This window comes from Hypomesus nipponensis, chromosome 26, assembly GCF_054491055.1.
Source record: "Hypomesus nipponensis isolate SF chromosome 26, ASM5449105v1, whole genome shotgun sequence".
Taxonomy (NCBI): domain Eukaryota; kingdom Metazoa; phylum Chordata; class Actinopteri; order Osmeriformes; family Osmeridae; genus Hypomesus; species Hypomesus nipponensis.
This window is the reverse complement of record NC_140386.1, coordinates 5,542,501-5,566,788: the sequence shown is the minus strand read 5'-3', so window position 1 is coordinate 5,566,788 and position 24,288 is coordinate 5,542,501. Positions and strand designations below refer to the sequence as shown.

The following is a 24,288-nucleotide window of genomic DNA, read 5'->3' as shown; positions in this document are numbered from 1 at the left end:
GGGGGGGAGTGCATTGGAGATGTGATTTATGTGAAAAAAAAAAAAAAAGGCCAATTAACTCCTTTCCCGTCACCCCTCAGCGTGCATCAACAGCCGAGCGGGCAAGATAAATGGCCGTCACCGCTTCCCATTCCTGAGCCCGTCACCTCCTGGGGCCGGCCGTGTATCCTGGAGCGTATGCTCCGCTGGCTCTGAGCCAGGAACCATCCCTCTCTGAGCGGGGGGGGGGGGGGAAGAAACCGCGTTGGAGGGCCGCGTGGCACAACTAAGTCAGACCCCCTTTCTCCTAATGACTGTTGGTCTAACCTGGCTGGCCACAAGCCCCCGGGGGGGCCCGGCCCGGCCTGGCCCCTCACAGCCCTCTCCCATCACACACCTGACAACGGATACATTCGACAGCGGCGGCAGTTCATTCCCCACCGCCTGGGTGACGGGGGCGATGGTGGGTGTCGCTGACGCTTATCCCAGTTGGGGGACGCACTCAGGGATCGTGTCCTTGACAAGTGGCTGGGGATAGGGCAGTCCTGGCATTCCCCTGTTGCTAAAAGCATGCTGTGAAGTCGACCTCCACACACAATCCCCCGCCAGGCCAGACGACTCGCGCCGACAAGGCCACTCATGAGACGATGGGTTTTTAAACGCAAATTCAGGGTTTTTTGCGAACGCCCTTATTTCGTCGTCCCCCATAGGTACTGCGATGTCCTTAAATAGATCGCGCGAGCGACGGTACAACAGGTGTGCTAATTGCGGTCATACGACGGTATTATTGGAGTCGGCCGCTAACGAGCTTCTTCAATCGGCAATCCTCACGAGCGTGTTCATTCGAATGGATCGCGAAGCCGCCTTACATCGAGGCTCGTCTCGTTTGGTCTGAACTGTGTTTGCAGTCAATTAGAGGCGAGTCCTTTGAGGGCATCCCCGTTTCTTAAGATGTCTATATAGGGGTTATGCTAATTGAGGTTTCGCGAACGGGGGGCTTTCAACGCCCGGTGACATCCCGGCAGCCACCGAATCACAGAACGACTTATCTGTTCAGATCTAACTAGCTGTGAGATTCCCTGACTGCTCTCATTTAAATACATCCATTAACGGGGCCTTTAATTTCAAGCCCTGGTGCTTTGAGAATGGGCTGACATGTTGAGGCAATAGCTCCATCCTATGTAACTAGAGGCAGAGGGGCTGGAACTGTGTGTGTGTGCGTTCTTACATCTGTGTGGGTCGGTGAGAACTCGCTCCTGGAGAACTCTAAAAGGCCCTGTACACAGAACAAACATGGGGAGCTTTTTCGCCGTCCTTCTAGAACCTTCTGTCTGTGTAAAGCCCTCGTCTCTTTTGGGGTGGAGAGACCTCTCTCTCTCTCTCTCTCTCTCTCTCTCTCTCTCTCTCTCTCTCTCTCTCTCTCTCTCTCTCCCTCCCTCCCCCCCCCTCTCTCTCTCTCTCTCCCTCCCTCCCTCTATTCTTCTCTCTCCTCTTGACAGGCAACACAAACACCAGCCTACTGTAGGGCTACAGTCCCCTCTCAACCCACACCGAGTGACAACAGAGGGGGGAAAAAAAGGAAAGGTTGACTTAAAAGATGTTTTATAATTATCATGGCTCCCACCCCCACCCCCACCCCCAACATATAAACAGTGCACCCATCTGTACTGCTTTATCCGCTACCAAATTCACCACTTTAAATGCAAATTACCTTCCTTTGTAGGACATCAACAAGGCATAATCCTTTACTGGCTTTTACAGTAGGTAAGTGCGGAGGAATAATATTCTTGGAAGAGAAAAGATAGAATTCATGCATACTTTAGTAGGATCCTTACCATCCCCCGAACCCTTACTGACTAAAGGTAAAAAAAATAAAAATAAAGCTTATTGAAAAACAAAATTAGAATGTGGACTTGGGACTCCAAAACAGATGTTATGTAAGTCTGAAGCAAGGCTCAGGTGTACACATACACATTTAGACTTCACATGCTCCACAACAATGTTGACTGACACAAAACATGCACCGAGAACGTGCAGACAAAAACGAGACAAGCGGGAGAATCTCGCCTCGCGGCCTCGAAAAAACACAGACGCCGGCGGTTCCCCGCGAGTGGCAGCGCACACGGCAGCAAAGTTTACCTCGTACTCCTGGGAGAAGCGGAGGCCGTCGTTGGCCTTGAGGCGCTCGATGTGTTCGGCCAGGTCGCCCGTCGAGACGGGCGGGTGCTCCCTCATCCCTGGCAGAGCGGAGGAGAAAGGGATGAGGTCAAAACAAACACACACACACACACACCTACACACACACGTGAAGGTCCACACACACGCATGGACGGACTGTGGGATGCAACCAGAGGGCACGTGTGATGGCAAAGCACAGAATTGCTTGGTGGGGCAGTGATGTGGGGGAGCGCGTGTCGGGAGAGAGGAGGAGGAGGAAGGGTGATGTCAGACTACAGCGCTACAACACCATGCCACGGTCTCTCTCCGCTGACGTGAGAGGGCGAGCGAGCATGCCGATCGGTTGACTGTAGCCCATGGCAGCGGCAGCGTGAAGGGGATGAGGAGAAGAGGGCGGGGCGTCTACAGCATCTCGTTACCGCAGATACAACTTGTCGCTCTCAGTGCACCCGTTATTAAAATAAACCCCACAAACAAATCTGGAATTGACATCTATATTTGCCTCACAAAATCACCTTTAAAATACATTCAGAAGTTGCTGATGTGGCCGTATGCAAATCGAAGGATCTTATCGGTACACTGGAAAACATAACAAACCCAGTTTTCTTTTGTCCTTTAAAAGAGATTAAGACTGGGGAAGATCAAAGCAGGGAAAATCCTTGCGCCTGGCCTTGACACATCCAGACAAGGATTAAAACAGACAGGGTGACACACACCGGCAGACACCACAGACAACAAAGACAAACACAGTTCAAGAACATGGCGGGAAAACCGCAGCCTCCGAGATCCGAGCCTCGTTCCTCCACCCTCAATTCGTCTCACGAGCAAGTTTCGAAAACGTCTCCTGAGGTGATTGTAAATAGAAAACCTGAAGTCCCCCCTCACCGCCCAACCCCTTTATCCTCTCTCCGCTGCCCCCCCCCCCTCTCAGAGCCCAGTCAGCCAGCCACTGTGGACACGGTCTCAGCAGTAACAGTTCTGCACGGCAGCCTGTGGAGAGGAAGTGAATGACAGGGGGGGGGGGGGGGGGGTGGCGGCGTCGCCGGCTGCGAATCAAAACTACACGGTGCGACTGCAGCAGGCTGAGATGCCCTTGATGACACAGGGAGTGGCAGGGGGAGGGAGGGAGGGAGGGAGGGAGGGAGAGAGGGAGAGAGAGAGAGAGAGAGAGAGAGAGAGAGAGAGAGAGAGAGAGAGAGAGAGAGAGAGAGAGAGAGAGAGAGAGAAGGGGAGGGAGAGAGAGAGACAGAGAGAGAGAGAGAGAGAGGGAGGGAGAGAGACAGAGAGAGAGAGGGAGGGAGAGAGAGAGAGAGAGAGAGAGAGGGGGACAGAGAGGGAGAGAGAGAGAGAGAGAGAGAGAGAGAGAGAGAGAGGGACAGAGAGGGAGAGGGAGGGAGAGAGAGAGAGAGAGAGAGAGAGAGAGAGAGAGAGGGACAGAGAGGGAGAGGGAGGGAGAGAGAGAGAGAGAGAGAGAGAGAGAGAGAGAGAGAGAGAGAGAGAGAGAGAGAGAGAGAGGGACAGAGAGGGAGAGGGAGGGAGAGAGAGAGAGAGAGAGGGACAGAGAGGGACAGAGAGGGAGAGGGAGGGAGAGAGAGAGAGAGAGAGAGAGAGGGACAGAGAGGGAGAAGGAGGGAGAGAGAGAGAGAGAGAGAGAGAGAGAGAGAGAGAGAGAGAGAGAGAGAGAGAGAGAGAGAGAGAGAGAGAGAGAGAGAGAGAGAGAGAGAGAGAGAGGGAGAGGGAGGGAGATGGTTCCACTTCAGCCGACAGTAGCCGTCACAACACACCCGGGGTCGAGGTGTGCCCAGTTTTGCTCTGTAAGCCCTGAGGAGTGGACAGCCTCTAACCCTGCTCACACCTCCTGGGACAGAGGAAGTGGGAAACGCCCCTTTGCTGAGGTGTGTCGTGGTGCCACTGAGGAGACGGATGGAAGCCACCCAGAGAGAAAGAGAGAGCCAGAGACTGAGAGAGAGAGCCAGAGACTGAGAGAGAGACAGAGAGAGAGAGAGAGAGAGAGAGAGAGAGAGAGAGAGAGAGAGAGAGAGAGAGAGAGAGAGAGAGAGAGAGAGAGAGAGAGAGAGAGAGAGAGAGAGGGAGAGGGAGGGAGATGGTTCCACTTCAGCCGACAGTAGCCGTCACAACACACCCGGGGTCGAGGTGTGCCCAGTTTTGCTCTGTAAGCCCTGAGGAGTGGACAGCCTCTAACCCTGCTCACACCTCCTGGGACAGAGGAAGTGGGAAACGCCCCTTTGCTGAGGTGTGTCGTGGTGCCACTGAGGAGACGGATGGAAGCCACCCAGAGAGAAAGAGAGAGCCAGAGACTGAGAGAGAGAGCCAGAGACTGAGAGAGAGACAGAGAGAGAGAGAGAGAGAGAGAGAGAGAGAGAGAGAGAGAGAGAGAGAGACAGAGAGAGAGTGTATGTGCGCGTGACAGAGAGAGAGAGAGAACGACAGAGCGGGAGAGAAAGAGACAGGGAAAGATGAGAGGGGGAGCAAGGGAAAGGCGGGGCGGGGGGGGGGGGGGGGGGGGGGGTTGGGAGGGGGCTGGCGAACAACAGTTCCAAATGCGCATGGGTGACGGTGAAGGAAAGGTGAAGGTTGAGGAACACAGGAGGAATGGAAACTAACTTGGAGTGTTCGGGCAACTGGGGTCGCTGGAACCTGCAGGGAGGAGACGGGGGCAGGAGTGTCATATTCCAACAACAAGAAAGCAGCAGAGGGAATCCATTTTGGTGACAGCAGAATGGTGAGAGAGCGGAGGTAGTTGGGGAGAGATAGTGGAGCTAGTTGGGGAGAGATAGTAGAGCTAGTTGGGGAGAGATAGTGGAGGTAGTTGGGGAGAGATAGCAGAGCTAGTTGGGGAGAGATAGTGGAGGTAGTTGGGGAGAGATAGTAGAGCTAGTTGGGGAGAGATAGTGGAGGTAGTTAGGGAGAGATAGTGGAGGTAGTTGGGGAGAGATAGTAGAGCTAGTTGGGGAGAGATAGTGGAGGTAGTTGGGGAGAGATAGTGGAGGTAGTTGGGGAGAGATAGTAGAGCTAGTTGGGGAGAGATAGTGGAGGTAGTTGGGGAGAGATAGTGGAGGTAGTTAGGGAGAGATAGTGGAGGTAGTTGGGGAGAGATAGTAGAGCTAGTTGGGGAGAGATAGTGGAGGTAGTTGGGGAGAGATAGTGGAGGTAGTTGGGGAGAGATAGTGGAGGTAGTTGGGGAGAGATAGTGGAGGTAGTTGGGGAGAGATAGTGGAGGTAGTTGGGGAGAGATAGTAGAGCTAGTTGGGGAGAGATAGTGGAGGTAGTTGGGGAGAGATAGTAGAGCTAGTTGGGGAGAGATAGTGGAGGTAGTTGGGGAGAGATAGTAGAGCTAGTTGGGGAGAGATAGTGGAGGTAGTTGGGGAGAGATAGTGGAGGTAGTTGGGGAGAGATAGTGGAGGTAGTTGGGGAGAGATAGTGGAGGTAGTTGGGGAGAGATAGTAGAGCTAGTTGGGGAGAGATAGTGGAGGTAGTTGGGGAGAGATAGTGGAGGTAGTTGGGGAGAGATAGTAGAGCTAGTTGGGGAGAGATAGCATCTGAACCAGCAGCCGCTCTGGGAAATAGCGTACAAGGCCCACCGCCGAACCGACCGGGTTTGCTGTCTTGTCTGTCTGTCTGAAATGCACCGCGTGCTGAAACAGAAGACCACCCTGCATGGCGTGAGACGTGATCAATAACGTCGCATGTTTTCGTCTCTTTCTTGTGGGACTGAGGGAACTTTAAAAAACGCCACCTGGCGCGTCGTCATGGTGCCTCGGAAGGGGCACGGGAGGCCACCAGGCAAATTAGGCGACATACGTTCTATTTGTGAAAACAACATCTGCCGATTCCCGCCTCCTCCCCGCCCCGCCGGCCCCCGCCGCTCTGAGGTACGTTTGGACAGGAGGAAACGGGGGAGATAGACGGAGACGAGCTCCGCGAAGGAGCCGACTTCAAAAAGCTCGGCAGAGAGGGGAAAGTGCTAAGTGTGATAGAGGGAGCGCGTGAGAGAGCGGAGGGGGAGGAAGGGGGGGGGGATGAAAAGAGGGATGAGATGGAGAGTTGGGGGGGGGGGGGGGGGTTGAGAAAGCCGCAGAGAGCCAGAGACAGAGAGGGAGATGGAGAGAGAGAGGGTGTGAAAGAGAGTGAGAGGGAGGGAGAGAGAGAGGGAGGAACCTACAGAGGCAGGAGAAAGTGACAGAATGGTAATATCCCCTTTGTGTGGGTGAATTAGTCGGGGCGTTCAAAGCACGGGGATCTGCAACCGCCTTCAGCTGTGTAGAGTCACCTCACAGAACCTGAGATCCCCACCGGACACCCAAAAGAGTTTGGCGGTGGCTGCCTAGTTCCCTCAAAAACGCCAAACCTCCCCCTCTCGCCACGACGACACGCCGTAACCTCGCTCGCCTTGAGTCGTCGCGTTAACACGGCGAACAAAGGACAGGGGGATATTCGTCTTCGGCGTGCGTGCGTGTCAGGGACAGATGTTGTACCTTGCGTCTGGTAGTTAAGCCTCCTCATTTCCACCGGGTCCGACGAGTGGGCAAGCAGGGAGTCTTTGACGCCGGCGGAGTGCTCGTCCTTGGCCGAGGGCGACGCCCGTTTCCTGGGAGAGGAAGGGGAGGGAGAGGAAAACACGTGAGGTGAGATAGACGGGCGTCTTATCGGACGCTCCGCCGAGGAGCGCTTTGTGAAGTGAGTGTGCTCGTTCGGCCCCTCCAGTCAAGTGGCACAGCTCCACAGCGGTGTCCTGGAACCGTGCTGCGCCGTGCCCCAGGTGAGCCTACTTACGAGGGGGGAGCCCACTCCAGTGTCTGAGCAGCTGGAGGGAAAGTGGCGCGCCAGAAAAAAAAAAAGAAACCAATGGAACGTTTGGGTTGCTCTAATTAAAACTGCTAATTTTCCCCCCCATACGAACGTGCGAAAACAAACAGGCTGAGCAATTAGCAGATCAACCGGGTGACAGTCAGCCCTGGCTAATTACAGCTGCCGCATGACGCATCTGGTGGCGGAGGTATTTCTCCCCCCCCCCCCCGCGTCGCCTAGCGCTAACGCGCTAACGCGCTAACGCGCTAACGCGCTAACCTCCGTCTCGGAGTTGCGAAGATACAGCTGGGCCGCGTCTCCCAGCGAGTTGCCCCCCTGCTGAAACGTCCTCTCTGAGGGAATCTCTGAGTGTCCACATGTATCTGCTGTGCCCATATATGAGGAGTAGGTCTGTTAGCGGTACCGTGCTAGCTAGCGAGACCCAGGGATCTATCGTCTAGCGCCTTACGCTCGGAAGCTCTTAGAACGGTTGAAATTTGAGCACAGGGCCGTGAAATAGCCCTCGAAAAATACCTCTGTTATTCTAACTGTTGCTTAGGGAGAACTCGACGTGTTAAAGCTGCGGGGCTACTGGCCTTACACTTTCAAAGGCGAGGCTGCAGGTGTGCGCGAGTGATGGGGCCCCAAGATGAAACAGATCGAGATGTCTTTGCTAGGATTACCCCACACCAGCCGGATCAACTCTGCACTCCGAGCTCGCTGTGAGCCGACCGTGGAGACCGTGGACCGACACACACACTCACTCGCACGCACACACACTTGCACGCACACACACACACACACACGCAGAGTCAAAACGCATGGCAGGCAGACATTTCTCCGGCGGAAGGGCTCGACAGCCGCGGCGCGGCGCGGCACTGCGGTTTGATCTCGACAGCGGGACGCAAACAGAGAGCGTGTCAATCTGTCACTTCACATCAACGGTGTCAGTCGACTTCGGAGAGGGCTGACCCCCAAAAGCAGGTTGGAGAGAGAAGGCAGGGCCAGCGGAGTGACAGACACACGTCGAGGTGGAGAAGTTCTGTTACACAGGGAGAAGAGGCACTCACCTTTCTTGTTTGCTGCGTCCACAGAAAGCGGGGGAGGAGGAGAATGGGGGGGGGGGGGGAGAGGGAGGGAGGGAGGGAGGGAGGGAGGGAGGGAGAGAAAGAGAGAGATAGGGAGGATTAAATAACAATCTGTCAGCAGCAGGGATGCCACACAGCAGCAAATGGGAACAGTACCTGACTTACGAGCTCTTTACCCCACCCCCCCCTCCCCTTTCTCCCCCCCCTTAACCCCCCACGCCTCCTCTTCCCTCCCGCCCGCTTCGTTGTCCCGCACCCCCCCCCTCCCCCCCGCCCCTCCCATCCCACCGCCTCAGCCTGTGGTTTTATTCAGATGTTGGCTCTGACATTTCGAAAATGAGTTTTTCCTCTGCAGGCCCAGATCTAAATCCTTGCCACTGTGATAATCTTTAACAAGTTTTTTAACCACCAAACTCCTTTTATTTATTTATATATATATATATATATATATTTTTGCTATTTTTTTTATAATTTTTTTTTTCTTTGAAGCTGTGTGCTGTTAGAATGAGAACGGGACTATCTGTCCTCTGGGCGAACAGAACTTGATTATTTTCCCCGCGGCCGGACAGAGTGTCTGATGATGTGAGCTGGAACCTTCGGGTCATTCCAGGTAAATGCTGTGTCTTGCCAACAAAGACGGCCCACTAAGTGCCACTCCGAGGCCTGGCTAGCTCTCTCCCATGCCCCGTATAGAAGGATGGGAACAGGAATGGTCCTCATGTGGGTCATTCTGGTCACACACAGCTATTTGGATAACTGTGCGTGGCAAGAATGCAATACCTATATATACCATTACCATACACAGCATATTATACAGAATATTCTATATTCTAGATATTCAGATTTTCCTGTGATTGATTTGTCGTTTTCACCGCGTTTGCCGCATCCGCAAGGAACATTCGCATTGAGAGCATTAAGAACGCCGGGTCACAGGAAGTGACCTCGTTTGGGCTGTTTGAGCTGTATGAGCGCGTGAAACATATTCGCTTCCCACCGTCTCCTGTGGAGACATTGCGCCGCGCTCCTGCCCTCTTAGCTAGCGGAGGCTGGCTTATCGACGGCGGACAGGGGCTCGGGGGCTCATGTGGTTGCTCACTGACAACTGCCCTGGGAGCCGACGGGAAGGACTTAGCCCTGAACCAAAGAAGAAGAAGGCCTGCTTCAGCAGCGTTCAGCTCTCTTTCTGCTCGTGCCGGGGGGATGAGAGAGGCAGAGCTCAGGAGCTCAAGTCGGCGGACCCTCCTCCCTCCCCCGCGTCGTTCAAATGAAAGACTCCGGCGAGGCGGGCACGGTGACTGAGAGGGGGGGATCGACTCGGTGGCGTTTCGAGCGGAGATGTATTCATTAGCAGAGAACGCCATATGAAACTCCCCCCACACCCCCCCCCCCCCACCTCCCCAACCCTGTTCCCTCCCTCCCTCCCTCACCCTCCCAGAGTCGGCGCATCCAGATGTCTAGCCCGGGGAGAGGCTTCGATCACACAAACCCGGTGCCAACTGTGAACCAGGGTGGAGTGGTGGTTCCCCAGTGGGGGGAGGGGGGCTGACTGATCTGTACTGCCATATTCCGGGTGCCCCGAGGCCCCGGTGGGGAGACAAAAGTTTGTCTCGACGGACCAGATAGCTCAACTTGACGTCGTCATTCAGACAAATGTCTAAATCGAAGACGTCGAAGGGTCCCATTGCGGCTCCTGGAAGTAGGGCTAAGACAACTTGGGAGACAGCTCTAAAATAATCCATCTTGGTAAACCGGAACCCACTTCCAGAAAAGGCTCCATCCTCTGTCTTAAGGGCCTGTCAGTCCTAAGCCAACCCCCCCCCCCCCCCCCCCCCTCATTTCCGCTGGGAAACGCAGTAAAAGGCACGGCCACAGCGCCGGAATAAGAACCAGAACCAGACTCACCTCTTAAAGAGCAGGATGGCGATGACGATGACGATGATGAGCACCACGGCCAGCACGGGCCCCATGACCCACAGCATCTCCGGGTCCTCGCTGTGGCGGGCCATGCCGCTGTGGAGCTTCACCGTGATGGGGTCCGAGTAGGGGCTGGCGGCCAACGTCCTCTGCTGGTGAGGAGGAGGAAGAGGAGAGAGGGGGAAGGAGAGGAGAGTCAGGGCCGAGGGGAGACGACCCGAGAGAAAACACCCAAAAAGCAGCCTGAGAAACATTCGTTGGGAGCTGTTTCCAGATGTGCGCTCGAGATGTTTCCCGCCCGCGTTTCCATATCGCACCACGCCCATTCCACTGTTAGCACCCCGAGGTTTGAACGTGTTCGGCATGCTACGATCGTCCGATTGACTCGGCGCCGCCGCACGGACACCCCGGGACCGCGTCTGCACCGCGAGGGGCCAATCGGATCGCCGCGGGCCGCGTATTTAAAGCGGGAGATCCAACCAATTACAAGTGGCGCGCTGGCTGCATCCTCCGGCGAACACCGCGGCCTAATCATTTTAGTTCCGGGTCTTAGAGGGGCAGGAGGGCGCTCAGGAGGGAGGGAGAGTGGGAGGGAGGGAAGGCGGGTGGGAGAGTGGAAGAGGGAAGGAGGGAGGAGTTGACAGCTTACTGCGAGCAGCCTCCCGTCGTGACCAGGGGAAGGGGGTGGGGGTGGGGGGGGGTCTGACAGCCCTGAGGGAGGATGCGCATCAGCGGCCTTTGAGGACAAATCCTGTAATGCCGACGCCTCCGCCGTGCCTTGCGGAAGCCGGCTCTGCCTGTCTCGTCGGCGTCGTTTAGCATTCGCGCGAGCTCTTCTTTCACACGGCGCAGAGCACTGGAAATAACTCAGGTGCAGAGAGAAACAGAGAGACACAAAGAAAGAGAGAGAGATAGACAGGGAAAGAGAGACAGGGAGACAGAGAGAGAGAGAGAGAGAGAGAGAGAGAGAGAGAGAGAGAGAGAGAGAGAGAGAGAGAGAGAGAGAGAGCGAAGGAGAGAAGGAAGGTGAGTGAACTATCGAGAGCAAGTGTACATGGGTGGCGGCGGATCTGAGTATGTTTGTTTACCTCCCTTTGACCTATGTGTGCTCATTCCACTCACTAAGAGCGTGGAGTGTTCTTCAGCAAGAAAGCTATACTGCAGTGCTCCGTTTCATACAGCTTTGGAATGAATGTCCTTTGTCGGCGGGTGGTACATTTTTTATCAATTAAAAAGCCATTTCAAATAGGTGTTCCGTCATAAATCTCCCCCAAAAAAGGCAACTTAGTTTCCTGCCACAGAAAAAAAGTTTTTCACCTTGATGGAATTGTTTGCAGGCGGGACAGAGAAACAATTGGATATTGGCGTCACATAATAAAGTTAAATGGATCAATTTGCTGGGCTTAATTCACTTTAAGTAACTGCACTTGTCGTTACTTTGTGTTCCCCTTGACAGCCGACGGAAGCTTGGCTCTATTAAAGATTGGAGCAATAAATATGCTTCCCGCCAGATGCCTGGCCCAGCATGAGCTTAATAAATCCTAGCTGTGCATTCGGACAAACACTGGGAGTCCGAGAGAGTACATCATTCTGGAGTCAAGTTGTACCTTAACAGTAACAAAGAGGTCACAGGTCACTTCCTCAATCCGAATCTTCCCAAATCCTCTCCCGATTGTGTGTGGACTCGAAACGACCCCGATTCTAGAGGCTTCTGCTCGGCGTCTGAGACGCTGCACCTTGTGTCTCGTCTGGTTTTCGGTTCCCCCGTCTTCCCTTGACAATCTGCGGTTCTTTTCTCGCACCTTTGGCAGAGTGTAAAAGCCGAGGGTGGAAAACTTCCTCTGGAAACTGGCAGCGGTCACGCCTCTTAAACACAGCCGAGAGAAGCCGAACAATGGAGAGCCTTCAGGTTCTCCCTCCGAGGGGAACGACTTAGGGAGGGGACGCGTTTGAGCCGCACAATCTGATAGATGACAAATCCTGTGGAGTGAGTAATGATGTTACCAACCCCGCACAGGCGGGCTATCGAGCAAAGGGGACCAGAACTCCGAAACAAAGTCGGCGCAAGGAAAGACGAGTGGGTGAGACGCATGAAGAATAAACAAATGAAATCACCGGTGGGATAAACACCGTCTTATGTCTTTTTGTTCTCCATCGTTTTGGCCCTAATCTTACCCAGCCCCCACCCCCCCCCACAAAAAAAGAGAGAGAAAGAAAGAGGAGAGAAAACGGTTGAAATGAGTGGAGACAAAAGCTGAAGGTAATGAGGCCTGACAGCTCGGTTATTTCCCCGAACACGTGAGGCCCTTAGCGGACGTTGTCGCCAGACTCCCCTCTCTCACCCCCCGTCTATCTGTGTCGAACAGGAGAGGAGCCAGGGGCCCTCAGCTTTCTCCCTCGGCAGCAAAACCCCGTCTTTTGTGCCTCTTTTCTCTCATTCTCTCTTTCCTTCTTTAGACCCTGTCGTTCGGTAACTCTCTCTCTCACTTTCTCGAGCCGTCCGAATCCCTCTTTGTGCGCCTCTCTCTCTCGCCTACCCCCCCCGTACTCAGCATGGCTGTCTGTCTCTCTCTCTCTCTCTCTCTTTCTCTCTGTCTCTCTCTCTGTCTGTCTTTCTCTCTATCTCGCTCTTTTGTCATCCACCTCTCTGACAGGTGCCACATCGCTCACTCTCCCTTCCCAGCGTATTTCCTTTAGGTCGCCTCCATTTGTCTTTCTCCATTAACCCTCCCTCCCCCTCTCTCTACCCCTCCCTCCCCCCCCCCTCCCTCCTCCCCCCCCCGTCTCTCCCACGGGCTTCTCTCCTCCGTGAAAACGGTGACATCCTCTCTGGCGTTCACTCTTTCCTGTCAACCCCCCCCCCCCCCCGCCCGCCTCCCTTCATCTCTCCCTCTCTCCGTCTCTCTCCTCTGCTGTAAATGATCACACTGTTTGTATGGCCTGTTTTCCTTTATCCAATTTCACACTTCCTGGCTTGTTTACCAGCGATGGGAGCCACATAAAGCTAAGTTGCCCTTTCGCTCCAGTACCCCCTCCCCTCCATCCCCTTACCGTACCCCCGTCCACTCCCACTTCCCACCCACTCTCCACCCACCCACCCACCCACCCACCCACCCATCTTCTTCCCCTGCCTCTGCCCCCCCCAGCAAACCCTGCCAGAACTATAAAAGCTAAGCTTATCGCCCCCCCCCCCCTCCCCAACCCTCCACCCCCCCCCCCTCCTTTTTCAATGAATGTGATTAGGGCGCTATTTTTGTCCGCGGCTTGAATTAGATTCAGTTATACGTCGCTCGCTGCTTCATGGGAGCCGTGGGGATCTGTCACTCTGTCTGTTAAGGAGGGAGGCTGGCCCGCCGAACGTCGCGGTGACAAGCCCGGCCCCCGGAACACGAGACAGACGCCGTCGAAAAGACGAGCGCGAGCGGAGCGCCGACGCCTAGCCCCTTCCTCGCCGCGTCGCCTGTCAAAAAACGGGGGCGTAAACGACGCGCTCCGCACAGCACCCTGACAGAGAAAGACTCGAATAACAAAGGCAGCTCCTCCGTCTCAAGTCGTGCGTTTTCCCTTACCCGAGTTTCCTCATTCCGGAATCGTCTACACGCGCGCCGCCAGCACTGCACTGTACGGCGTGACGCTGAGTGGAGGTGAAAAGGCAGGTAAGGGTGAATAACAATGCCCAGCCAGCCGTGTCATGTCACCGGAGGAGTGACCAATTAGGAGGTGGGCTGACACTGATTGACGCCCCTCCGCGTGACACCGGGTCACTTCCTGTCCCGGGAGGGAGATAGGCGAACGGCGTCCGCCTGACTAATGGCTGCCACTCTTAGATCGGGCGTGGCAGGACGGGTGACCTATGACTAAGTGGGGGTGGGGGGGTGGACTGGCTGGGAGGGGGGGGGGATGGGGGGCTGTCACTCACAGAGTCGTGGTCCTTCAGGGCGGCCAGGACGAAGCACAGGTACTGCTGCTGGCCGGGCAGGGCCTTGTTGTGGAAGCCGTTGTACTTGCTCTCGTCTCCCAGGGTGAAGACCTCCGGCAGGGTCTCCAGCTTGGCGGCGATGTAGGGCCGAGAGGGCCCCCCGCTGGGCTCCTGGGCCTGGGCCTGGCGTCTCCTCCTCCTCCTGGTCGCGCTGCCGTCCTCGCTGCCCTCCAGGAGCTGCCCAACACAGAGAACAGAAACGGTATCACCTCCGGTGCGGTGCTCGCGTCGGCTGCTCAGGTCGAACCGACACGACATCCGTAGCATTAGCAATGACCGGGACCTCTGGAGCGAGGCTTTGGAAGGGTCAAAGGTCGATCCCCACTTGTCTGGCCCTTTCTCTGTGCCTTTCTGTGGACTGTGTGAGTGAGTGAGTTTAATGACCTGGGAGGCATGTAGAAAAGAAAGAGTCATTAACAGTCCGACGGTTTGGGGGACTGTGGCGAAGAAGGCTTGTGTCACCTCTAAACTGCTGACGTTGCTCTGAAAGCACCAGGCTACTTGAGTTTCCCCTGTGTTGAACCAAGGGTTCTTATACCATAGCATGGTCAAGTTAGATCGACCACACGAAGGAACCAGAGTTACGCCATCTCATATCCTTCTCTGATTGTAAACGGGTGGAATTTTGAAAGCCGTTGACAGACGACCGTGGAGGAAAAACGTCTGATTATGAAGCTAGCGAGCTAACCTTGCACCCTTATACGGTTTCTTTGGCATTGAAACAAAATAACAAGACAAGAAAAGGTTCAACCGTGTTGAACCCCTTCGTGAACAACGGTAGTGATTGAGACTGGTTAGAGACCGGCTTTGACAAAGAGGTTGCATGTTGTGGCATCTCAAGGATGCTCGTATCCAAGCATTCATCTGACACACATACACACACCGTTGGTTTTTAGATTTAACAAGCTGCACTTTTTCTTCTCTATTCTGTTTTTTTTTTTCTTCCTTTTTTCTTATTTCCAGGTCTGTTTTCTGCAAACGGCAGTACATTGAGAGACGGCAAACTCCTGAGAAAGCAGAAGATGTTCAAGCCCAAAAGGCCCGCATGAATAACACAAAAGCAAAATGCTACACGAGCAGATTTCGTACGTGTTTTAAGTGCCTCCAACATCACGAGAACTTAAATGCTTTGCAAAGTCTCTTTCCATTTTTTTATTTTATTATTATTGTAAAAATGAATAAATAAAGGACCCCCAAAACACAAACCCCGTCTCACCTCATCCAGGTCAATGTCCTCAGGGTTCTCCCACCTGTGCTGCGTGGCAGCCGTGACAGGAACCACCACGATGTAGTACCACCTACACAGGCAGAAGGGACAGAGGTGAACAACAACAAAAAAAGGTCAAAAGGTCGCTTTCAAACCACTTGACGGGGACACTTCCTCGCTTCCTGGTCGACGAGCTCTGCCCAACACGTCTGTAGGGGCCTCAGCTTGACAATCAGAGAGAGAGAGAGAGGGAGAGGGAGAGGGAGAGGGAGGGAGAGAGAAACACATAGAGAGAGGGAGACGGAGACGGAGAGAGAGAGAGAGAGAGAGAGGGAGAGACCGAGAGAGAGAAGGAGACACATAGAGAGAGAGGGAGACGGAGAGGGAGAGAGAGAGAGAGAGAGAGAGAGAGAGAGAGAGAGAGAGAGAGAGAGAGAGAGAGAGAGAGAGAGAGGGGGGGGAGAGAGAGAGCGGGAGAGGGAGAGGGGGAGAGAGAGAGAGAGAGAGAGAGAGAGAGAGAGAGAGAGAGCAGGCTCTGAGTCAGGTTTGCACTCTAATTCCAGAACTGTGTGACTGGAAGGTCTGGCCAGAGCATGCAAGACTGATTGTATTGCTAAATTAGTTTTTTTTCTTCTTCTCCCACCCCTCCCCCATCCTTCCTTCAGGCCTTGCTTATTACATCTTTCTTGCCTGATTCTTTGGGAAAACAAACACTTGAAACACAATTAAGTCGGACTAATTCGCAGACCGCCTGCTTGAGCCTGTTCAAAAACATTCGCAACGAGGCACCCCTGTCCCTCAAAAGAGATGGTTTTCACCGTTGAATAAATTGCTTTCTTGTGCTCGCCTCAGAGGGCTGAGAGGTAAGAATGGTGTGGTGCTGTGGGCTCAAGGGAGAAGCAATAAGGGACGCATCAAATCCAGATTTTCTGGGGTTTGGCCAAATACCGAATCCACCGCTTAAGATTCGTCCGAATCCGAAACTGAATACCGAATCCTACTCCCATCCTCAGTCCATTAACACAGTAAACAAATTAAAGAAGTAAACAACGTCCACAGCAGTGTATTTTTGTAATTTAATCTTTTACTGGGCTCTTACTGGGTTTGGTGGAAAAAAATTCGAAGGTTCGTCCGAAACCGAACCCCGTCAAAAAGCCCAATATTCAGCCGAATCCGAAACCGAATCCTGGATTCGGTGCATCCCTAGTAGCAATCACTGCCAACGACCGGGGTGTTGTGGAGGGGAAAGGTGGGATGAGCTGGTGTTGGAAGGGAAAATGGGAAAGAGAGAGAGAGGGAGAGAGAGTGAGAGCAAGATAGAGAGAGAGAGAGAGAGAGAGAGAGAGAGAGAGAGAGAGAGAGAGAGAGAGAGAGAGAGAGAGAGCAAGATAGAGGGAGAGAGAGAAAGAGAGAGAGAGAGAGAGAGAGGGAGAGGGAGAGGGAAAGAGAGAAAGAGAGAGAGAGAGAGAGAGAGAGAGAGAGACAGCAAGGAAGAAAAAACGAGAAAATTGAGAGAAAGGTATGAAAGAAAAAGACCGAAATAGAGAGAGAGCCTCTCTGAAGGATGGCTGCAACGAGACAGTGACATCATAATCATGAGCCGTGTGTGCCACAGTGGAAGATAAAAAACCTTCAAGCCTCACGTCCGAAAGGCCCCGACTGGCCCGTTTGCGTCTGCGCTATCGATTTTAGCATCGGAAAAAGGGAGGCCGTGTTGTTCCTGCCGATCTGAGCGGTTCTCTTCATGTCCGGGCAGAGCAGGCGTGGGCCTGCGTCCCACCGTCCCCTTCCAGACTCTCACGAGGACAAAAGCTTTTAACGGTTTGGCTTTTTTATTTTTTTTGGGGGGGGGGGGTTCAGACAGCCTGAAGCGAGTAACATCATGAGCATCCAGTCTGACGCAAATACCTCACAAAACCCCATTTGCCTTCTCGTGTGAAACACCGGTGTGTGTGTGTGAACACGTTCAGAAATGTGCAGCTGACACAATTCACCTCTATCCAGCAAAGGAGGGCACCACCCTCACCCCACCCCGAGTCCGAGTCACCCTTCCTACCCAAAGTCCCCCACCCCCACCCCCCCCCCAAATCTAGCCCCCCAAATCCAGCCCCCAATCCCCCAATCCCCCACCCCACCCACCCGCCCTCCCTCCCAACCACCCACCCAGCCATACGGACCTGACGGGGGCGGACGCCGGGACCCTGGGCAGGGTGACGGTGATCTTGCCCCCCTCCTCCGGGTGGTGCTTGGACTGCGCGGGCTTGCTGCGGAGCAGGTCGGGGGCCGTGCGGATGGACACCTGCTGCTGCAGCCCGCCGGCGCTGTTCCCCCGGCTCATCAGCACGAAGGAGTACTCGGTGTCCGGCTGCAGCCGGGTGATCAGCTTCCTCTTCAGGTCCCCCTGCACCTCCACGCTCTGCTGGTTGTACAGGATCTGCAGATGGGTGGGGAGGGGGGGGCTTGCTCATTCATGGAGTCGGGCTGGTCATCAGAAGGTTGCCGGATCGATTCCCCGCCGTGACGAAATTACGTTGTGGCCTTGAGCAAGGCGCTTCGCCCTACTTGCCTCGGGGGGAATGTCCCTGTACTTACTGTAAGTCGCTCTGGATAAGAGCGTCTGCTAAATGGCTACATGTAAATGTAATGGGGCTCTTCTACACCCTGGGATCGTGACCTCGGTGCGGCCAGAGGGCCAATCGGAAACGGGGGAGGCGTCCTTACCTTGAAAGGCACTTGGGACGTGTAGGTCTCCGGCACCTCCCACGTCAGCAGGACCGAGGTCTTCATCACGGCCTTCACGCCAAAGTTTTTGGTGAACTCTGGGGGGCGGGGGGGGGGGGGACAAAGGAAACGGGAGTGGGAGAGAGGTGGGGTTGAGAAGGGGGACAAAAAAGGGAGCGTGCGTTTCGGACTGCGTCAAAGAGCTGTTCGGCGTCGTTTTCACACCAGGCCCCCCCCCCCCCCCCCGTTCCTCGTCGAGGCACCGTCTTCCCAGCCGCCGCCGCCCAGCCAGCCCGCCCTCCTAGCGCTAATCAACACGCCGAAACGGGGGGGGGGGGGGGTGCTGTTTTAGCTGATGTCCTTGCTGGGTGACAGGGACATCTTCTTTCAGGAGCGGTAGGTGTCAGGGTGGCTATAAATAGCTGGCGGAGCAGGGTGAGCCATGGGCCATACGTGTGCCCTAACAGGAACATAAAGACGGGCTCTCTGCGGACACTGGAGCGGCACTGCCAGGCCGGTTCTGCCTCGGTGGTCCAGTTAGCTAACACCAGTCTGCACTAGTCACGCATCTGCTCTTCACTCCTGCCATCTGCTCCGCTCCCACCATCACCGGCAGCCCTACCATGCAGTGTGTGTGTGTGTGTGTGTGTGTGAGGGGTACTTAGCATAGGTGTGGACATGTCGTTTTTTTTCCGTGTGTGTGTGCATTTTTCTGTCTGTGTGTGTGTGTGTCTGGGAGGAGTCAGATGGCTGAGCGGTTAGGGAATCGGGCTGTCTAATCAAAAGGTTGCTGGTTCGATTCCCAGCCGTGCAAAATTATGTTGTGTCCTTGGGCAGGGCATTTCATCCTACTTGCCTTGGGAGAATGTCCCTGTACTGTAAATCACTCTGGATAAGAGCGTCTGCTAAATGACTAAATGTAAATGTAATTTGAATGTATCTGTGTGTGTGTGAGTGTGCACGTATCTGTGTGTGGGTGTATATGTATCTGTGTGTGGGTGTATATATCAGGTTAAGTGTGTGTATGTACTGTTTATCTGTGTGTGTGTGTGTGTGTGTGTGTGTGTGTGTGGTGCTCACCAGGCATGGAGGTGGACATGGTCCTGCTCTGAATGCTCGGGCTGAGGGGCCCGCCCCCTTTACTGGTGAAGGCCCGGACGCGGATGTCGTAGGTGGTGTCGGGCTTCAGCCCCTGGATGGTCATCTGGGTCTCCGTGGTGCTGTTGGTGTGGTTCTGCTGGCTGTTGATGTCCCGGTACACCACCACGTACTGGACCATCCTGCCGTTGCGCTCGGCCAGACTCGGTGGCTCCCAGGCCAGCTTGGTGGTGGACGTGGTCAGCCCCACCACGCTCAGGTTCTGCGGGTAGCTGCTGGGCACGTCGTCGGGCGTGGTGATCTCCTTGACGTACTCCTCGCCGTGGCCCGCCCGGTTCTTGGCGCAGAGCCGGAAGACGTAGGCGGCGCCCTTGTGCAGGCCCGTGACGGTGAAGTGGTCGTCGGCGCGCTTGAAGTCGCGCACGGTGAACGCCTCGTCCTCGGCGCGCTTGTACTGGAGCCGGTAGCCCATGTGCTCCCCCACCATCTCCTTGGGCGGCTGCCACTGGATCAGGGCCGTGTTGCCGATGGTGGTGCTGATCATCATGGTGGGCCTGCCCGGGACTGGAGGGGGGAGGAAGGGAGGGAGGGAGGGAGGGAGAGGAGGTGGGGGGGGCGAGGGAGAGGAGGTGGGGGGGAGGGAGAGGAGGGAGGGGAGGAGGGAGGGAGGGAGAGGAGGTGGGGGGAGGGAGAGGAGGTGGGGGGAGGGAGAGGAGGGAGGGGGGCGAGGGAGGGAGGGAGGGAGAGGAGGTGGGGGGGGGAGAGGAGGGCGGGAGGGGGGAGGGGGGAGGGAGGGAGGGAGGGGGGGAGGGGAGGGAGGGAGGGAGGCAGGCAGGGAGGGAGGCAGGCAGGGAGGGAGGGAGGGAGGGAGGGAGGGAGGGAGGGAGGGAGGGAGGGAGGGAGGGAGGGAGGGAGGGAGGGAGGGAGGGAGGGAGGGGGGGATGGAGAGGAGGGAGGGGTTTGGGGAGGTGGGGGGATTGGGGGAGTGAGGGGAGGAGGAGGGGGGATGAGGCGGGGTGGTGGGGAGTGAGGGGATGGGAAGGGGGAGAGGTATGGAGGAAGGGAAGGGGGGAGATGGGGGGGAGTGAGGAGGGAGGAGATGGGAGGTGGAGATTTTTTTTTACATGGATGGGGGATGGGGGGGGGGGGGGTCCCCATAATTCAATGTTGTTAATTACACATGACACAGCACCGTTCCACGACGCCCATTCACCATTGACCGTTTTTAATAAGACGGACAATCGAGGCCATTACTTTGACAACCGAGACCATGGGAAGTTCCTGCCTGGCTCAGGGGGCTCTACGAGGGCCAGGGCTCTTAGGGGGCCCGTGTATGCAAGGAAGGTGCCCTGAGGTCACGCCGTAAGTGAGTGCTCTTCCAGTGAAAGGGCCCGGGGGTGAGGCCAACACGCCTCTGCCCACACTGGGGGGGAAAGACATCCTCCACCGTGCGAACTCTGAGTGAACCCAGCTCCCGTGCTCTTTAAAACGACAGCCACGTGGAACGCACACGGCTCCTGGGAAGCGGGAGGCACACGTGCGCACGCACACGCACACACACACGCACACACACACACGGGGACACACGCGCGCAAGTGCATTCACACATACATCCCCCCCCCCCCACCACAACCACACACTCCTACCTGCTCCCGTGGTGGTAACGACCTTGGCCTTACTGCGCGCTCCGTCGCCCCTGGTGGTGTACGCTGCCACGGTGACAGAGTACGTGGTCTCTGGGAGCAGTCCGGTGATGACAGCTTCCTGTAAAAGAAAGGGGGGGGGGGTGGGTGGGGGGAGGAGGAAGGGGGAGGAGGAGGGGGTCACATCGAGTGCTGCTTCTTGAAACGCCCCGAGGCCTCGACTCACGCGGCAGACACACCGTGCACCGACGCCCTGCACTTCATTTCCCAGCATGCCGAGGCATCGGGGGGGTGAAAAAGGGGGGGGGGGGGGTCCTGTGGTCGGGGGTGTGGGAGAAGACGGAACGAGGGAGGGGGGGGCGCACTTGAGACGTCTCTGATGAAGAAAGGGGGGGGGGGGAGGGAGGAGAGGGGAGGTTGGGTGCCATCATTATCCCACCGGGGGATGGATCCGGAAAAGTCTCCACTCCGGTCCATCTTCACTCCGGGCGGCGCGCACGCTTCTCTTTACATTCATCCCACCCGCAGAGGAATATAAAACGCCAGTCACTTTAGCCGCTCTGTATATTCTCTCAGTGGACGTGCCTGGACTGAGGGCGTCCACATTATGCAGGGTTTGCAGGGTGTGTTTGTGAGTGTGTGTCTTCGTCGTGGCCTTGATCGTTTTCACCCAAAGCAAACCGACATACACAATAACAGTCAGGGTTCCGCCTTAAAGCTGAAGGTGTGGTTGTATGAACTTTATGGGTTGGCTAGTATCCTTGTGAATCATAGTACTTTTTGATGTGCTACTGTATATATATATATATATATATATATATATATATATATATATACAGTACAAGGAATATTCCTCCACCGAATGATTTGCATCGGAAACTTTCATATTTACTACAAATAGCTCAAACAAGAAAAGATTATAGTGATAGATATAGATATAGATAGATATAGAAAACAACTCAAATAAACAACTAACTCATTACTGAACATGAATAAAGAAATCCCTAATCAAAGCATTCTGAAGTTTTTCTGCCAATGAACAGCATGTCGACAGTCCTATTCATCTCACGTCTTCACTCTCAGCGTACAGACACAGAAATGCACAGTTTCTGTGGCGCACGCACACATGCAAGGCACACATGCAAGTGCACACACAAACATGTTCTTTCAGCCTCATTAAAATGTCAACACGCAAACGAGTGAGAGAGAGGGTGAAAGTGGGAGAAAGAGGGAGAGAGAAAGTGAGAGAGAGAGAGAAAGAGGAGGAGCGAGAGTGAAAGAGGGAGAGAGAGTAAGAGAGAAAGAGGGAGAGAGAGAGAGAGTGAGAGAGAAAGAGGGAGAGAAAGAGGGAGAGAGAGAGACAGTGAGAGAGAAAGAAGGAGAGAGAGGGAGGCAGAGGGAGACAGAGGGGGAGAGAAAGAGGGAGAGAGAGGGAGACAGAGGGGGAGAGAAAGAGGGAGAGAGAGGGAGACAGAGGGGGAGAGAAAGAGGGAGAGAGAGAGACAGTGAGAGAGAAAGAAGGAGAGAGAGAGGGAGACAGAGGGGGAGAGAAAGAGGGAGAGAGAGGGAGACAGTGAGAGAGAAAGAGGGAGAGAGAGGGAGACAGAGGGAGTGAGCGGAGGATCCATCTCCCATGTTGATGAGTTGAAGTACACAGAGCCAGTAAAGAAGAGATGGATTATCTTCAGACAAGAAGAAGCCTGGAGTGGGGGGGGGGGGGGGTGGATTGTTCCAGCGGCAAACCCCCATCCAGAGAGCCCCCCCCCTCTTAGCTATCTATCTCAAGCCCATGGCTACAGCTTCAAGTCTGCATGGGAACTGAGCGGAGAACGGCGAGCGCACACATTTAGCAGGGCCACACAAGACAGCTAGGCGTTCCAGAGACAAAACAAAATCGCTAATTAAGATTTCACGGCTAGCCTTTCACATCTTTATCACATGATACGCCCCCCCCAAAAAAAGAAGAAAAAAGGTCCCCTTCACTTGCTAATGAATCTCCAGTCATGTAATCATAGACGCGCAGTACGCAGGGTACGTCAGCTGTTTGAAGCGACTGTTCGAAACCCGCCGCAACCCAACTCCCCCCACCCAGAACGTCTTCAGCCCCCCCCCCCACGACAGTAGCGATGGGAAGGGGGGTGCTGAGATAGCACGAGCAGGAACAGTGACTCATCTGAAGCTATTAAGGTTCTTTTAGCGCGCTCATTATTCAAATCCTAACGGCTTCCTGTCGAGTTCCCTCGCGCCAGAGTCTCCGACTCTCGTTCTTTTTTTCCTCACGCCCCCCCCCCCCTCCGAAAGAAACTCAAATCTGCCTCTTATCTCGTTCTTCAAAACGGCGGGTTAGTCGGGGGGAGGGGGGGGGGGGGGTTGGAAGGGGAGATGGATTCCCGAGGAGGGGAAAATAGATTAAACATTTAACATCGAGACACGATAAAAGCAGATGCAAGTGCGAACCCGACCTCGGCGGAAGGAATCGCAAGCCAACGCGGAGAAGCTTCCAGTGGGGATCAAATGATCCAGCCCTCTGCCTCTCCACCTTCGGCATGCAACCCCCAAACAGCAGGGGGTCCCCTCTCATGTTGGCCACATCTCCGCCAATCTGCCGCCAACTGTACCGAACCAGGCTCGGCTGATTGCCCGCAACAGAACGAAACAAACAGCCCAGTCTCTTTGAACTCTTGCAGTTTTCACTGCTGAGGGGACACTTGTTTCGTCTCACCGCGTGCCCCCGGTCGTTCCAGCACCTACAACTTCAGCTCCGAAGGACTCTCAGGCATTACTTAACGACACTTAGCGGAAGGTTCCACATTTCAACTTGACATAAGGGCCAGTGCTGGCAGACAACGGAGGAAGACAGGAGATGAATGGAGCCATATAGTTTCCTTCCCCTGTCTGAGTCTCTGTCTGAGACTAAAGAGTATCCAGAACAGTCTGAAGGTTGTCACTGCCTGTCTGGTGGAGAACACTCCTGTCAGCCTGGACGCTCTGTCTCTCCCTCCTCCTCGAGAGAACGCCAGTCTGAGTTTAGACAGGCAGTTCACTCCGACAGGGAGCACAGGCGCATGAGAAATGCCAGCCTTGATTTCGTCTCGGCGACGAATATGTACGACGAAAGCCTCTTTCGTTTTGGGTTTGTCTGGAATGTCACATATGCCTGTGCGGTACCATGTTTACGTTGGTGTCTTCGAGGCTGATGACGTCGCCTCCTTTTTTCTTTTCTTCCACCAAACGTACACCGATAATAAACGTTGTGTTCGGCGTCAACAAAAAGGGCGATTTTGTCGCCGTGACTCGCCGAGGCTGGGGGAGTGTCCTCACGCACAGAACGATTCGGGTGTATTTCCCGCGCCGAGCTACGCAGGAAACACGACGGCGCACGCACGTCACACGAGGTCAACACGAGTGCCCAATCAGGGATGTCCTGTATCGGTGGGGCTGAGCACACCTCCGTTCCCGCGGATAAACACACGGGTGCAAGAGTTCACGGCCGATTCCATTCGGAGCGTCGAACCCGATCCGGGGCAATGCAGCACGACATAGCCTTCTCCAGTTGAGCTGCAAATCCACTTTTTGGGGTAAAAGCAAAATGGGATCGGAGTGACTCATGCGTAGCAGGCAGTAGGCCAGGGCCGGGCTCCTGTCTGGTTGCCAGACAGAAGTGTTGGTGTG

The 24,288-nt window shown here is 55.0% G+C and overlaps 1 protein-coding gene across 1 annotated transcript in view; it reads right to left on the bottom strand.

Moving 5' to 3' along the window:
• ptprfa (protein tyrosine phosphatase receptor type Fa) overlaps nt 1-24,288 on the bottom strand; it is a 144,172-nt gene that overhangs the window by 12,142 nt on the left and 107,742 nt on the right. Inside the window, exons 15-23 of the mRNA XM_084692649.1 lie at nt 20,620-20,737; nt 18,956-19,537; nt 17,876-17,973; nt 17,332-17,588; nt 15,164-15,245; nt 13,888-14,124; nt 9,957-10,117; nt 6,654-6,766; nt 2,119-2,216 (exon numbers count right to left, since the gene is read on the bottom strand). Of these exons, the coding sequence (XP_084548775.1) occupies nt 2,119-2,216; nt 6,654-6,766; nt 9,957-10,117; nt 13,888-14,124; nt 15,164-15,245; nt 17,332-17,588; nt 17,876-17,973; nt 18,956-19,537; nt 20,620-20,737 (1,746 nt within the window). The remainder of the gene's footprint in view (nt 1-2,118; nt 2,217-6,653; nt 6,767-9,956; nt 10,118-13,887; nt 14,125-15,163; nt 15,246-17,331; nt 17,589-17,875; nt 17,974-18,955; nt 19,538-20,619; nt 20,738-24,288) is intronic.